This window comes from Solanum pennellii, chromosome 12 (assembly GCF_001406875.1).
Source record: "Solanum pennellii chromosome 12, SPENNV200".
Taxonomy (NCBI): domain Eukaryota; kingdom Viridiplantae; phylum Streptophyta; class Magnoliopsida; order Solanales; family Solanaceae; genus Solanum; species Solanum pennellii.
Genome location: NC_028648.1, coordinates 55,828,954 through 55,846,728, shown reverse-complemented (window position 1 = coordinate 55,846,728; position 17,775 = coordinate 55,828,954). Strand labels below are relative to the sequence as shown.

Here is a 17,775-nt window from a genome sequence, read left to right as displayed (position 1 = left end):
TTAATCAACGTGGACAAGTCAACCCATCACCAAGTCCCATTACTCCTAAACATATACCACAATGAAATACACATTTCATACACTTAGCAATAGTTTAGAAATTCACTTGCCTCCAATAGTCGAACAATCACTCTCGGGACTTCAGTCTCCCCCTTTCATTAGACTTCCAAATAAATGCAATCTATTCAAATATAAAATCACGATAAGATTTTAAAATAACAACACCGTATGCTAGCCGAACGCATAAATTTATCCAAATTCATAATCAAGGTCTTAATCTTCATGTCAATTAAAATGTCAATACTCATATTTACTAAATTTCAAGTCTAGGATTAAGCCTTAATTTCTCCAATGTTCATAAATCTAATAATATTAATATAATAAAATATAATTAATATATAATTCATATAACGATATTTCAAAACAGTCCTAATATGATAACTATTAAAAAGAATTGAAATTAAAGCAAAGTTCATTAACCAAGAAAATCAATGGCTAAACACCAGAAATATGTGGCAATCTGCCTATTGCAGATAATCACTTCTGTCCCTCATTGGCCACCCATAATATTAAAAAATATTTATAACGTTGCATAGCAACAGATCAACAATGCCAAATGGCTATACATACCCACTATATAATATAATAATAATAATTATTATTAATTTTCTCCCCACTAACAACATTTATCAAACAAAAAAAAATTGAAACTTTGAATTAGTTTTACTTGTAGACGAAAGATCGCGTGCTATCCCAGACGATTTTGTATCATGCGGCCCTTGTTTATGTTATGATCGAAAATTACTAAATTTTCTATAACTTATTTTAATAAAAGAGTTAAACCTAGGGTATTAAATAAAATTACAAATTTGCCCATGAACCACCCATTAATAAAAATTAATTATTTAATAAATACCATCAAACTAAATAATCGAAGTTATCAAATAGTGTAAAATTCTCAAATCAACTTTTCGAACAAATCAAAAATAATTCGGGACAACTACTGAGATGGATAAAATGATAATTTTGTAAAAATTTCAAAAAAGTGAAATTTCAGGTCATTACACACAATATCTATTGACATCCAAGGGGAGTGTTATAAATCCATTGAATAGTGGATTGTCCATTTGCTTTCTTCATGAACTTATCCTATCATGTTTCTATATATCCAAGATGACATGAAACTTTGTAGATGACTATGTACCTATTAATTGGACATTAAACATGGTGACCTTTAGGTTGATTTCTCTATCTATAAATAGAGATATCATTCATCATTGTAACATACACTTGAATAAGAAGAAAAGTTCTCTTCTTCATCTCTATATCTTGTCTTCTTCTCTTTATACTTATATTGCTATGTGCTTGATTTTATAACAAGAACAAAATAAAAAGATTTGCCTAAAATTGAAAGAGTAGCTAACCTCAAATTTGATGAAATCAAAATGGGAAAGAACATGTATAATTGAACAAAGACAGAAAAGAAGATGAAGAAGCTTATACATTTATTTATGAAATGACAGAAATAATGCCCGTAACTGATAAATTGTGTTGGCAACAAAAACAAAAGACACGTCCTTAAATAATAGTACAAAGTTAAAAACAAAATGACAAACATATCTTTTTCTTGAGATATAATGCCTAAAAATAATCAGGTTGATATCACATTGGAACTCATGCTTCTAATATGGTATAAAATAAATAAAAATATAAATACTATTTCTTCCGTTTCAAAAAATAACCCTATTTTCTTTTTAGTCTGTTTCGGAAAGAATGACTATTTTTCTTTTTTGGCTACACTTTAAATTTAACTTTTCATGTGACATGTTTAAATATCACATAAAAAAAATTGCTACATTAACATAAACTTAATTTAGAACGACAAGATTAAAAAGTGTTTTCTTTAACTTTGTTTCAAATTAAAGTAGACATGGTTTTTAAAACGGAGTAACTAATACTTATTTTTCTTTGGTAACAATCCCATTTCGTACACTAGTAGGCAATGGATTATCCCTTGGAAATCCAAATAAGCACCAAAATTTTTATCCATATATTCTGTGGCGTTATCAGTTCAAGATTTTTATAGCTTCAAATCATCTGGAAGCAAGAGAAAACCTCACTTTTTGCCTTGACAATCAGTAAAGGTAAGAAACCATCGATTTTTCAAACAATGAAGCAGTTAAGTAGGACGAATCAAGGGGAATATCAGTTTCATGCTTGCTAACTAATGATTTTGTGATTCTTGGGTTATAATAAGTTTTAATTGGTTTGTTAGATTGAAAAATGGAACATGCAAAAGTTTTTGTTAGTATTCTCTCCTATATGATTTTCTTCTTTTTTTTTTTTGACGCTTTACACAAATTTGATCCTCTTTTTCCAGAATATAGTCAGTACAGGATACTGACAAATGGTTGGGGGTTTAAGACATTTCATGAAATGGATATTAAGCAGCAAAAGAAACTAAACTCTGGTTTGTCCGAAATGAGCTTAGAAAGTCATGATCATATTCTCCAAAGATGCCCTAGTTCTGAAATTGTTGCTGATTCCAACTGCAATTTGGAGTATAAAATATGTGAATCTCCTAATGTTGTTCAGCCAAAAGCAGTTATAGATCAACATCCTCCGAAAGCAAGTCTTTGTGCTTTCTGTTATTCTGCTAAGACCACAGAGGTGAGTTTATCAGTACAGGAGAAACTTCAAGCTATCAGCTGTCTTGCTTTATACTTTTCTTAATACTCACTCCACTGCTATCATTTGGAAAGTTATCTAATTATTTTGTGGTCCACTCCTTTGTTTATCTGCACATATTCTGCTATATGTAGCCCATTCTTGATACTAACTTTTTCATTTTTGTCAAATACTTGCAGATAACTGGACCTTTTTTGTACTTTGCAAATGGAAGGGAAGTTGTGGGTAATGTTACTTCTCTTTCCAAAGTCATATGTGTGCACAGTAAGTGCATTGAATGGTAGGTGGTTTATATCACTTTGCTTGATATTCTTCATTAAAAAAAAATCACTTTGCTAGATATTCCAGACATATTTTTGTTTTATAATTACTTGCCATTTCAAAAAACATAATAATGTTTGATTATTGCGCAACTGATAAAGGGAAGCTTTAAGTAGCAGTTAAGTGACAGCTCAATCCTGTGCAATCACTTTATTTCTTTATGTAGGTGTTGGATAACAGGATGAGATGGAACAAGTGGACTTTAAATGCATTATGTCTCTTCATCTTTATGCTTAAATTATTTAGCTGTGGATAGATGTTATGGACAATTGCAGTTGGAGAAAAAAAGGAACCTTCTTTTGTTGGTCTAACGAATTCTTTTTATTTAATAGAAGTGTCAATATTCACATACTAGCTCATTGGACACTAGAGTTAGATCCTCAAAAATAACCAAGAGGAAACTATGGTTAGTTGGTCAGCTAAACAAAACAGAACCAAGTCTACAAACAAGGAAAACAACTAAGCCTATCTAAACAGCTTGTCCATTTACCCACTATATGTAACTGTATAACTATGACTCTAATGATAGCTTTGCTTTCATGTGCTTTCTGACTGAATCTCAACTTTTTCGATCTAACCAGAGATGATAGCAGTGGCTACAAATAGAAACCCCATGATAGCATTCATAGATCTTCTATTGTTCACCTTGACTGACAGCCACCCTACCTCAGCCTCCCATGATCCGATCTGCCTATTAAGTCCCATACAATGTAGTAGAGTCTTCCAGATATGCTGGGAATAGAGCTATCAAAGAACATATGAGCATGAGTTTCCTCCCTGCAGATGCACCAAGAACACAATCCAAATGTCTTTAGTAACCTTTGGTTGTAACAATCGAACATCGTAATCTGTTTTGCTTATGAAACTGTGTTTTTAGTGAATTTAGTCATATTTGAATAATCCAGATACGGCTTAACTCATATAGAGCTAATCAGGCAACACGTATAGGCTGTTTCACTACATGACTTGTATCTCCACTGCTAAAGCATAATCTCATTCTTATATTACTTCATATTTGCGTTGATCCTTTGGTGTGCTGCTTTATTTGTGAACGCCACAATTATTTGCTAGTCAATAAACTTAGGTAAGTTAGGTTTGATTGGATACCTTTTCGGAACTTAATTTCATTGGTTACAGGACACCTCAAGTATATTATGAAGGAGAAATTATAAAAAATTTGGACACCGAGTTGGCAAGAGCTACAAAACTCAAGTGTAGTAGTTGTGGCATGAAGGGCGCAGCACTTGGCTGCTACATGACGTCTTGCAGGAGGAGTTATCATGTGCCCTGTGCATTTGAAATCCAGGATTGCCAATGGGATATGGTAAGTAAATACAACTAGTAGTTAACATATTTATCAAATTGAGCATTGTAAAGTTTTCATCTTCTTATTTTCCCTTAAAAGTTCACATATTTAATTACAGGAGAACTTTGTGATGCTGTGCCCAGTTCATATATCTGTTAAATTTCCAAGTGAGGAGTCAAAGTCTATAGAACATATCAGGAGGGAAATGCATCCAAAGGCTTCTCCCCTGTAAGAAGAGTAATTAAGGCACTTGCTATTTTGTTTTCTATCGGCTCTTAAATTATTGGTAGTTGTTGAGAATGATAAAAACATCATCATATGAATTTTAAAATCTGTGTGCTACTACTTCAATCTACCCACCTGCCTTAAACTCCTTGGTTTAAGTTTTGTTAATTTTGAAACTGGTGTAACTTCCTAGTACCATCAATATTTTATACTGGTTTTCTAGATATAAATAATGTACTCTACTACTTTGACTTCAAAATAACATTATTATTTATAAAAAGAAGAATTAATTCTAGTTAACAAGAGGTTCGGCATTTGTTTGCAATACATTACCTTGGAGGTTGTTGTAAAAACTTTATTATTAATAGAGAAAATAGTCAATTGCCTCCCAACCTATTAGCCAATACCAACTACACACCTATGATTCATGGGTACCTTTTGAACCATTTCAAAGTGAAATTGATTCCACCCTAAAATGTCATAATCAGTCATGTGTTTTATGGTGAAATACACACGCTTGACACGTGTATTTCATCAGCTGATCTTTTTCTTTTTTCTCCTTCATCTTCCTTTCTTCTTCAAAATCATCATTTCAGCCCTAATTACTATAAAACACCATTTGTTTTACCTAAAAAAATTCTTTGTCTAACAAATCAGAATCAAATCTAATGCACTACTTTATCCATACAAAATTGTTGCCGTCTTCTCTGAGCCATCACCTGTCAAGTTCCAAATAGAGGCAAAATCAACTTGTAACATCAATTTAAAAACCCGTCATTCTTATCTCTCCAAAATATTCATGAACATTTATAATATGAGATTGGTTTTGATTCTTAGTGGGTTCTTCAAAAAATATGGATGATGGTGAGTTATGGCTACCTAGTACCTTCTGCATGTAGCAGTTGTTTCCATTTCAGTTCCTTCTAATAAGTTCAAAAACAACCACCCCATTTGCTTCTTCTCTTTGTTGTTGTTACTCTTGAGTCAATGGCTTAGAAAGAGGAAAATTAAAGGGTATGCCTTTTAAAAATGGATTTGATTTATTAGATGTGTTCTAAACAAGTCTATTGAAGAATTATGTTCATAAATGCATCAATTGCTGGTAATTTTATATACCAGACATTCATGTATGAAGCTTCAACAATGATAATGGTGGAGGAGATATAGTTGTTTAGGTAAATAACGAGAAAGAGAAAGAAAAGGAAAAAGAGAAGGAGAAAAATTCTAAAAGAAAAAGAAAAAAGGCAACTCATTCTCTTTGAGAGAGTGAAATGCATTCTCTGTGCCAACTTAACACTCAAGGATTTATTTATTACATTTTAAGTTGGCCAGGGGGTAATAGGACCCTATGAAGTATATGTGTAGTTGGTCATTAGCTAATAGGTTGTGGGACGGGGTATGCATGACTATTTTCTCTTTATTAATATGAAGATTTTAGGAGTTTAATTTCAGCGTTCTAAAACATCTTTGGTAAACATAGATAATTTTTCTTTCTAACTTTTAATATAATTTTGTACCTTTTTTTTTGTCATCTTCAATATTGTTTCAACAACAACATACCCAATGGAATCTCACAAGTGGGTTTAGGGATGGTAGAGTGTACGCAAATCTTACCAGTACATCGTGGAGGTAGAGATGTTGTTTCAGACTGACGCTAGACTCGAGTCCAACATATCTTGTAAAAAGGAGAAACTTTTTCTGAATGGAAACCCTGATTGAGACCACCCACACGGTGATCAAAACTCTTCCTTATTTGCTTCAGTGTCAATTGATTGACACATGAACGAAGCTGTAACGGAGCATGTAGGTGATGATCAAGCACGGCTTTAACAGTTGCCTGTGATCGAAAAAAAAGAGAACTTGATCAGATAGTTTGTGTGGTGAATTTCTCACCTCTCTATTGATCTTTCCCTTGCCGTATAGGTAAAGCTAGAAGAGCAACCATATTTGGCCGACAGCTTACTGGCAAACCTTCCATTCTTATGTTTACATCACCTCTCTTTCTCGCATTGACTGGACAATGGTTTCAAGGGAGCATCCCATGGGGCAACCATAGCTTGAACCGTCCTTCTCGCAGTCAACTATATAACTTAGGTAGCAATGGTTTGAGCAAAATAGTGGTTAATCTTCGTTGTGTCCTTAGGGTGGGCGACATGAATAACTTTTCTAGCATCAACATGAATTGACCAAAGAATGGAGTAGTTGTCATCTTTTTTCATAATAGTCATCCAACAAGAAAGACAAAGACCACTTAGCTTAGTGGAATAGGAAAGAGAGTGTCGAGCACACTTTCCATGTCACCAGAGTTTCTTTTCATTTATTTGGAGAAGGAATGAAAAAGGCTTTTTCAAGAAGGCATGATTGTCATGTCCATCGACAGTTGAGAAATATTATCTCTAGGTCCCTCACTTTAGGGTTTTCTTTTACCGTTGACAAACATGGTTCAACGGGCCAGCTATGCTTCCTCTTCTAAAACAGTGACACACTAGTCTGATTCCCTCTTCAGAAATTGCCAGAAATCCTTCTATTACAACCCTAGTAAGCAGGGCATTCAAAACATCAATCTCATTCTATGCTCTATGCCATCTTTCTTATACTTTGACTATTGATTCATTTGCACAAACTTTCCTCACAAAGGAAAGTGGGTAAAGGCTCGAATAAAAAGACTCTTCTTTCTTTGATTTGAAAAGAAGGTGAGAGCCTTAACCCTCTGGTTTGTTGGTAAACCCTTCAAAGATAGAAAGCCAGTGTCCTCTTTGAAGAGTTTGGTGAAAGGATCGGTAGCATTCGAGGATTATCTGAGCTGAGGTCTAGCCCTAAGGGCTAATGAGCATGGCAACTAACGTAAAATGAAAGGATAGGGGCCATACTCCATAGTCTCCTTTTTATACTAGATTTCCTAAGCTTTCTCTCTTGTTGCATTCTATTTGCGATGAAAGGACATCATACAGTCTCATTCAAACAATGAAAGATAGGTAATCGACTCTATCCAAAACTCAGATTCAATAGGGGAAAGGGACTTAGGGGACAACTAGAAGATAAATGATCAAACAAGCGAACGCAATCAAAGAGCATCACCACTTTTCAATCGTCAAAAGTGAGATCTCTTTTAGTTCAGTCTACTTGTATCTTTTGAGTCAGACTCTTTATACAGGAAATTAGGTTTTTTGAATGTCTCTCTTCTGCCTGGCCTATTAAGTAAGTTAGTTAGAGACCAGAACTGGACCTGCGAGAGACGAGATTTCCAGTAAGAGTAGGTGCATGTGAAGTTGAGAGTTGGTCAAAAGAGGCCGCGCACCTTAAGTTGCACTAGTGGATTGAATAACCTTTTTTTAGTGCCAACGAAGTGCATGTGCTCTTGGTTAATTTAAAAAACAAGTATTGGCGGGAGAACTGATACTATAATTAGGACAAAAGCCTTCAAAGAGAAACAAATTTTTTTTTAGCATTTTTCCACTTATCAAGGGAACTCCTTTCTTGACATTTGTATTTGAGAGTGAGAGCTATGCTTAGGTCAGTTCCCTCAGACAAGATATTCTGGAGGCCTAATTCCAAACAGAACTCAAGGTAGAGGAAGCCCTTCGTTTGGACAGTGTTACTGAAGACTCTCTTTCTGCTAAAAGGCTTTTGATTAGAGGGGAACACTCTATCCATTTGGGAAGCCATTATCCTTGAAAATCTACTTGGACCACCTATTTTTTCTTTTCTTTTGAGAAGGTAACATTTGTGTATATTGACAAGTCAGTACATGGGTTACACTGAAACCATATGTGCATATATATCAAAAGACAGAAAAACTAACTCAAAATCCTGACAAGATCCGTCTATAATTGAGTCGGTATCCTCAAGTATATTTGTTTGCACCAGAATCAAAAAAGTCAAACAGTTTAGTTTGATCATCTGTAGGTCACAGTTTTTGCTTTCAGAACATCTTGAACTCCTTTCCTTCCATATTGTCCACCTAATACAAGTTGGGACAATTCTCCATCTGTCTCTGTCTGCTGCTCGTACTCCTGTCTGCTGCTCGTACTCCTGCTTCCTCCCAACCATATAACAAGTGAGTTATTTGTTAGGCATGACCCAGCTAATGCTCCCAAGTCTAACAAAAATCCTCCACAGTTGTGTAGTATTCTTGCATTTTAGGAATAGATGACTAACTGTCTCAACCTCTTCAGATAGAGAACTATGGAACCCACTGCAGCCCGCCTTATAGAAGGCTTTTTCAAGCAATTGCTCGACAGTACTTAGATTTGGTCTTTGAAGGAATAAAAAAAAGGAGAGACTGGTTAACACTATACTAGCTTCACCCTGCATCCACCCTGATTGAATGACAAGGTTTTGGTATCTCTTGTCATAAAAATGTAGTGAATCCACAATGTTGCTATTTGTTAAGTGAAGCTGTAAGAGGAACTGCTCGAGTTGATGGTATAATTAGGTTTCACTATGCTCTTGATAAGCAAGTGTATCTCATTTGATTGTCATGTGGAGAAGAGGCTTGTTAAGGTATTAGTATGTCTAATAGGACTATCTTCATATACATATGCACACTAGAAGAGACGTGTATCTGTTTAGGTTTTAGAAGTCTAGTTAAATACTTAAATTGAGTAGTCCATTATGATTTATCCATTAGTGTAAAATTGGGAAAATGTTTTTGTTTTCTCTTTCTTCTAGACTTTGAATGAAGTAATATCCTTGTCAAGAAGTTAGCTAGCATATCTATTGGAACATATTGGATATCAAGCTCCGTTACATGAAGGAAGCCACATAATATCGGGGTTTATTAGCTGAAGAGCTTTATATTAATTCATGAAATACATAACAAAACTTGCTTGTATACTATAACACATCATTTTTTTTCATGTAAATCAAAGGGCAATTGTGATATGTATAGTCATTAGAATATGAGGGTAATTGTCCTCATCTATAAGCAAGTCCATAACTCTTCCTTTTTGACCATTGTGCATTCAGAACCACCGAGCAATTGACTTTTTGGGCAAGATCATCAGATGGACCAAAAGAATGGGTTCTTTGTGGGTCTGCTCTATCCTCAGAAGATAAGGTTGGTTTATCTTTTCTGCAGTGACTATATCCTCTGCTAGTTCTATCATATGTCCCTTGTATCTATTTAAGAGTGTTTGACCAGTCTTACAATCATGTATGCAGTTACAAGTCACATGGAGAACTGCCATTGGCATGTTTCCAGTCAAAAACCCTTTGTTTCTTTGATTATTTCAGCTCTCTGGTATACTAGAGGAGTCAACTTTTGATGGTCATGCATAGATGGTTTAACTCTACGTTTGTCAACGTTAGTTGATGTCTTAGTCCTGGTTGATCATTGATGCATGTCCTGGGAATAGCAATATATGAAAGATCCACTTATTTTAGTATCTTCACATTTATTTGCTTTTACTTGTATGGTATTTGTTACTTTAGCCTACTTTAATGCCCTTTTATTTTGAGAAAGCCTTTGAAGTAAAACAAATTGTAACTTCTTTTTGTTTGGAATTGTTAGCCAAAAATGGTGCATTTCAGACATTATGAATCCATCGTATTGGTTTTTTGACATTTTGCAGTATATGTTGGTGAAATTTGCTGATATGTGTGGTGCAACTGTGTGCAAGTTCTGGAAACCAAATGTCACACATGTTGTTGCAACAACTGATGTAAAGGGTGCATGCACCAGAACAATGAAAGTTCTCATGGCGATTTTGAGTGGAAAATGGATCCTAACTATGGATTGTAAGCACTGTTTCCTGTTGTATAAAATTGTTTGTGGGAGGTTTTTCATTTGGTTCTCCATGGAATGAGGGTTAACGTTCAATCGCTATTGAATCAAGAAATGGAATAAAGTAGAATGTGTTGGGGATATAAGAATAAGTTGTTTTGTTGTTGAGGGAAGGGAAGGAAATACCTGGGTACATGTGTGACTTCTCCATAGCCACTTTGAATGCGTGGACATTTTTTTGGAAATAGTTTGCTTGGCCTGGGTCAATAGTTAATTAGTTGTCTAATGAAAAGACGGATGATTAATTTGTTTTAATTCCATTCTCCTACCATGGAACTTGTTTATTTGCAGGGGTAAAAGCTTGTGTTGCAGCAAATGGTCCAGTAAATGAAGAACTTTATGAAATAAGTCTAGACAATTATGGCCGTTCTGGGGGCCCCAAAGCTGGAAGGTTGATGGCCTCAACTAATGTAAGTATCTGGTTATTGCAGCGCTAGAGAAACTAGTTTATTATATTCCTTGTGATTAAGCTTGATGGCTAAAGATTTTTTTTTCTGGTTCTCAACTGAGGTGGCACATATTAAAAGCTTTAGTATCGAGTAACCAATTATCCCTTTATGTTACAGGGGCCAAAGCTTTTTGATGGTTTCGAGTTTTATTTTATTGGAGATTTTATGCCAGATTACAAAAGTGACCTGTTAGATCTAGTCGAGAAGGCCGGAGGCACTGTCATTCAGAGTGAGGAGCAGTTGATGAAACAGAATCATGCTGCACAGGGAACTCAGCCATCTTCTCTAGTCGTATATAACTGTGATCTATCGCGGGGTTGCTTTGAAGAAAAAATCAGAATTTTGCAGCAAAGATTAGCAGAAGCTGAGGATCTAGCCGAGCAAATCGGTTGTCAGACCGTTCAGCATACTTGGATTCTGGAATCTATTGCTGCATGTAAATTGGTACCTTTCTGCTGATGAGTGATCGCAACAAGTTTTTTGTGCAACTGAAATACTTCCACTTGTGGCAGAAGAACAAAAGTAGTTGTACATTTTCTGCACCTGGGAAATATTGTCGAATCTTAAATGCTAAATTTTGTGTATAAATGTGAAAGAGATATTACAACCTTGGTTTCAAGTTTTGACAATTTATTCAAATTGGACTAAAAAAGAGATATTACAACCTTGGTTTCAAGTTCTAACAATTTATTCAAATTGGACTAAACCCAATATATTTATTCTGAATATATTTATACCGAATGAACCCACGGTCCAAGTTATTTACCTGACTGTCTCCTTGTTCTATACAATGAACCATTGCTTCTGCATCCTTAATATCATTATAGTATATATACACTCTAGTAGTATTTATATACTATGATAGTATCTATATACTCTAATGGTATCCAATAATAGTTCAACAGTTTTTTCATTGAAACACTGCATGTTTCTCCTTGACACTTTTAATAAATATTGAAAATGCGGTTAAGAGATCCTATTAAATGATAAAATATTGATATTTTAAAAATTTTCCATTTTTGTTGCCATTTTATGACAATTCATTTTTAGTCCATGGAGCCCAAAAAAATTTGGTGGGTCATAACCCAACATAGTTTTTATTTCAATCTATTTTCTTGTTTTTAATTTTAATCTAACATGCTCATTTGACATCCCTAAACTTAGGATAAGACATTTTCAAAAGAAGGAAAAAAAGATTATGCCAAAATTTTAATTTATTTTCATTTATAGCCTTATGCTAAATGGTTCTTAATGGTTAAAAAATATTAACAAACATGAAGTTGGGTATTTAATTATTACATACTCAAAGCAGAGAAATGGTTCCCTTGGTTAAAAAATATTAACACGAACTTGGATATTTAATTTGTACACTAATAAATTTGGTTACACTTTGCGCGATAGTTAGTAACTCTTTTTTAAAAATGATTCACTACAAAATTCTTCTGTCAAAAAATTTAAAATATAATTTTGTATTCATAGAAATTATGATTTGAGACCAAGACATTGTTGTTAGTTAATAACCCATACATATATCAAACATAAATAATTTAAGCATCGATTGTTTTAATAATAATCTCCACCTTTACACTTTGATGCTTTTATCGTTTAATTATTTATTAACCAGTTAACTATATGAATGTAACAACGTCAAACATTAAATGAATATTTTATTTTTTTTATCGAACGTCAATTAAAAATGAGAGGCACAATCTTTCTAAGATAATGGGAGGAAAAAAAATATATAAAAGAAACTCGATTCACAATTAAATTTTAGGAAATTGGCATATTAAGATGAATATGTCCACTAAAGAAAAACTAAATAAAAAACATTCATAAATACGTAAAGAATTTTATCTTTGTCATGTCTAATTGAGTTTCTTAAAATGTCATCTAAGCCAAAATTAACTTATGGGAAATACCAAGGACAGGAAATATGGAAATAATATGAATTTAAACACTTCTAACATTTAAATAAAATAAATAGAAAATTTATGATTGCCATAGTTAATGCCCTCTTAATTTGAAGTACCTTTTTTCTTAATTTATAATAACTTTTATGTTTCTAATTAGGATGTATTTAAAGAAATTCATTAAAGAGTACTATTTGATTTTTTAAAATTTAAAATATGTTGAATGAACAAAATTAAAGGAAGAAAAATATTCTGTCTATTTTTATTAGTTATCAACATTATTAAAATGACTGTCCCAAAATATTTAACATTAGTAAAATCAAATTAAAATTAATTGATTTTTTATTTTAACTTTAAATAATTTATTTAATAAAATAATTCTTGTTGTTTATGATTTCTGAAAGAATTTGTAAAAGAGAATTGAGACAACTGATATGGAATGAATAGAATAAACAATATCGACAAAAAGATTATTAGACAACTCACCTTAGACATTTTTATTAAAATGAAGGAACTGAACGAAAAAAAGCAAACAAAAGGAAGATCATCATATATTAAGACTGTAATTGAAATGAGCCCTTGTATAAATTTGATTGAAAAATATTTAAAACAATTTCATATAAATAATAGTCTAAATAATATATTTTATTTATCTAAAATTATCCGTTATTTATTTTTGTGCAAACCTTGTCAAAGTAAATGTTATAGTTAATCACAGTTAATATCATTGCATTTTTTGCAACTAACTAACCACTATATTAATTACAATAATAATCTTGGTACCATATTTCATAATTAAACATAGATATATATGAAATTGATAAATTAAGAATTGCATGGTATATGAAATTGATAAATTAAGAATTGAATGACATGAAACGAATGATAGAACAACATAAATAACAAAAAAAAAAAAACCACAATACATACTTCTCCCAATTGATTTCGTTTGACAAATAACTTAGCAGTCTTCGTTAGATACTTAAATTTTCATAACAATAAATTTAACGACTTCAAATTCTAATCGCCACTAATATCGTTTTTCAAAAGGACAACATCAAAAATTGTTTTTCAACATCAATTTGACAAAAATATTTCAGTTGATTTTACTTTTATTACTATTTTAATTTTTGTTTCATTCTTTTTTTTCTAACACAAATTTTACTCTCAAAACGGCTGAAAAGGAAAATGAAAAGAAGAGGAAAAATTTAACGAGATAATGATTCTCTTAATTTGTCAAACATGATGTTAATAGAGAAAAAAAAAGAATAATAAAAAAATCAATCACCTCCATTTCAAAATTATGCAACTATACATATAGTCAAGAAATCACTAAAAAAAGAGGAAAATGTTTATCGAATGCTGATAGTTGATCTTTTATTTCGTCAAACACCAGATGTTAGAAGAAGATAAAAAGAACAATCAACAAAAACAAAATCACTTATATTTCATAATCATGCAAATAACATATAATTAAAAAAATCATTTAAATAATAATCCACAAATTATGAAATCATAAGACTAAATATATAGTAAAGAAATCACTAAGAAAAAGAGGAAAAGATTTACTGAATGTCGATAGATGATGTTTTATTTTGTCAAACACCTGATGTTAGAAAAAGAAGAAAAACAATTACTTCTATTTTATAATCATGAAAATAACATATAATATAAAAAAATCATATCAATAATACTCCACAAATTACCAAATTATAAGACTCAAAATTCAAGCATTCAGAAGTAGTAGTAGCAAGTAGTGATACGCTCAAATTACACCTCCCTAAAGAAGTATAAGCGGTCGTATCAAGTACAAAATCCAACTATTAGGTTGGGGTCGATCCCACGAGAAAAATGGTTTAGACTTAACCTCAATGTACGATTTAGTCAAGTTTTTTCCGAAAACAAATAATTAAAGGGGGGATTTTGTGAAGCTAAAGTCTTTTAATATCTCTAAGTAAAACAAGTAATAAGAGTAAAACTTTGATTTTATCAAATTGTGAGAGAAACTAGGGTGTAAGTATTTCCCAAAGGTTTATAACGTTGTATTCCTAGCTAATAACAATTCTTCCCTAGTGTTTTGCATGCAATGTGATAAGTTAGGTATCTCTAAATCCTTGGTCCGACATTTAGAGAATTTCACCTCGTATCTTGGTCCGGCTACGTTGTCTAAGCTACTACCTTTACTTTTACTTCATATTAAGCGTCATATTCGATGTATGACTTAGTTATTACTTCGCACCAATCGAAATGAGCCTATTAGATAGTATCTCACTAAATCTATGTTGATGATTCTTTTCCTATTAACTACCTCCTTGGTCCGGCAAGTAGCAATAGGGTGAATTCTAACGCGTGCACTCGTTAAAAAACTTCTAAGCGAAATAATTATCAATGCATGCTCTATTTGAAAATTATTATTAAGCTAGGTCTACTTTGTTAATCACTCATGGTTCCCACAAACCTAGTTGTGGATTTAGTTACCCATGCATAAAAGAACACAATTCATAGTAGATAAGCAATAAATCATGAAATTACTTTGACAAATTCGAAGAAAATCCAGAAATTCAACTTGAAACAACAAGAAATTACTTCAAAACCAAATCTGGAAATTTGAATTGATGCTAAAGTTGCAAAAACCCAATCTCCAACAACAAACTATGAAAAGTAATAGAATCCAACCCTAAAAATGAAGTTTTACACCCTATTTATAGAAAATATTGTCCTAAATTAAAATAAGTTAAAATAAGAAAAGTTGTACGAAAACACGGCTGTAATCGACGACCGCTACAGACGGTCCGTCGATGAAACGATGGACCGTCGACTGCCTCCGTCAGTCCAGACTTAGCATTTTTTTTCTCCTTCAGTTATCATCTTCTCTGAATCAATCGACGGACCAACAACACGGTTTGTCGATGCGTCTATGGTCCGTCGATGCCTTTCGTCGTTCCATACTTAGACTTTCTTCAACTTCGAGTACTAGGACTATCTCTGATACAATCGACGATTCAACAGGATGGTCCGTCATTCACTCGACGGAACATCAATCCTTTCGTAGCCCCACACTTGGTCAAATTTCTCTGAGTTTCTTAAAATGCTTGAACTTTCAATGACGGTCACCACCTACGGTCCGTCGATTGAATGACAGGGCGTCGATGGCCTTCGTGGGTCACCTCTGCAGTGCACTAAATCTCAACTGCCTCATGCGTTTTTTTTTGGACACCTTTCCTGCAAAACAAAGATAAAATCATGTTAAAACTACTACCAAAAGGCTCTAGACACACACCAATCTTAAGAAAAAAACATTGAAAGTACTGTGAATCCACGATACATAAACACCCCAACTTAAATTCGTTGTTTGTCCTCAAACGACACACTATGACTCAACACAACACTATGCACACAAGTATCCTCTTTTAAGTCTCACAATCACATGGCTATCAATCCCTACTTTTTCTTTGCTTTAGTGCATGCTTTTACTCTTAGGCTTGATAAGCTAACTCATATGGATCAGACCATGTCATAAACTCACCATGCACCGACACCTCTACTCTTTTGTATCTCGCCAAGGTACCAATATTCCAATATTGCAACTAATGCCCTCACTTCAAAAGAAATACTCCTTTTTCGCACAGTGATTTCAACTTTGGGTACAAGGATTATTATTCAACACTAACGCTCAAAACAAATTCACACCTAGTTAGTACTTGTCGCCATAGGCTTGCCCTTATTTTCACTGCTTAAGTTCACCACATTAGACTCTTAGGATCACGATAGGACTTTCTTGGCTTGTAACGTAGGCTCAAGGTCAGGCATGATACATATAGGTAAATTTTAGTGACTTTTGCCTCCTTGAAATTTTGACTAAGCGTCCTACCTCTTTCATTATCTATTACGCCCTACCTTTCTTTTTTTGTCCTCTCTGCCTTGATTTCTCCTTTGTTATTTGTGGAAGTGACTCTTACTTATGTTTGTTCAACTCCTTTTCTTTCTTTTATTTTTTTTTTCAATTGATAATTTTGACTGAGTCACTTCTCTTTGATCACTTTTTCTTTTCTTTTCCACATTACTCTTTTCATACCCACATTTCGGGTCCTAACTCATAATAGCCACCCTCAACTTATGGCTTTGCCATGAGTCGAGGCATACATTACCCAAGGTTGGGTCAGGTCCAAGACGAGGTCAGTTTCTGCATTAGCCACCCTCAACTTATGCTTTTGGCCTAAGCTGAGGTGCACATGTCCAAGGAAGGACCAGAGCCAACACATTATACCTAGGAAGGTGAGTTGGTAAAGAAAAAAAAAACGAAAAAAAAATCTATTATTGGCTCAACATATTTTAATAAAAAAGGAATAACAATTTCATTTGGTTCACTTATTTTAGGCTAGATATTTGCTTCGAACAAGGGCCTATGATCCTTTCCTAGTCGTCTAACACAAGTTCTATCTAGGTACTAATAGCGGAACAATCAAACTTCCTCACACTCTCTTGATAGATCGTTACCCTATCAGATTGTTAGACACCTAGTTTGAGTGTTCGTTTTAGGGTCATGTAGTGGGTGCATCTCTATGTTTTGATTAGAGACAACATGTTCAACTTCTTTATACCTATTCATGCAAGCATTTTCTTAGAATGGGATATCATTCATGCTTATAGATCATGCTTCATATTTCATTTTCATACTTTGTACAAGTTACGACATGCCGGTTCAATAGTAAGGTAATCAAACTCTTGGGGCAAAAGAACACAGGTAAAACCCCCCGAAGAGAGGATCCTGAGTTAAGCTACTCAGACTTCACCCTAACACTCACTTTACACTTACCCCACCCCCAACAAAGGAAACATGCAATTTTCCTCAATGCATAAGAAATACAAAGATAGGGTGGTAGGTAAACAAAACCTGAGGAGCATAGCGCCGATGATCATCAATCACAGAGTAGTAGGGTCGCCCTCAGTGGTGCCTACAACAATCTCCGCACCCTCAATGGTGCTCCTCTCAACAAGCTCATGTCTAGAACTAGATGTCCAACAGCCAACTCTTGAGCCCTCATTTGACGGGTTTCTTCATCAATCACAGAGGCTCTCCTCGCAGCCTCA

General features: G+C 33.6%; 1 protein-coding gene across 1 annotated transcript; it reads left to right on the top strand.

Annotated features, from left to right (window-relative positions):
- The first annotated feature begins 1,981 nt into the window (after nucleotides 1–1,981).
- Nucleotides 1,982–11,428, top strand: LOC107005400 (BRCA1-associated RING domain protein 1-like). Its single transcript, XM_015203983.2, has 9 exons — nucleotides 1,982–2,144; nucleotides 2,381–2,670; nucleotides 2,868–2,968; nucleotides 4,147–4,333; nucleotides 4,434–4,543; nucleotides 9,509–9,599; nucleotides 10,114–10,279; nucleotides 10,617–10,735; nucleotides 10,892–11,428. The coding sequence occupies exons 2-9, from the start codon at nucleotides 2,437–2,439 to the stop codon at nucleotides 11,231–11,233; spliced, it is 1,350 nt and encodes a 449-aa protein (XP_015059469.1). The 5' UTR covers nucleotides 1,982–2,144; nucleotides 2,381–2,436; the 3' UTR covers nucleotides 11,234–11,428.
- The last annotated feature ends 6,347 nt before the right edge of the window (nucleotides 11,429–17,775 follow it).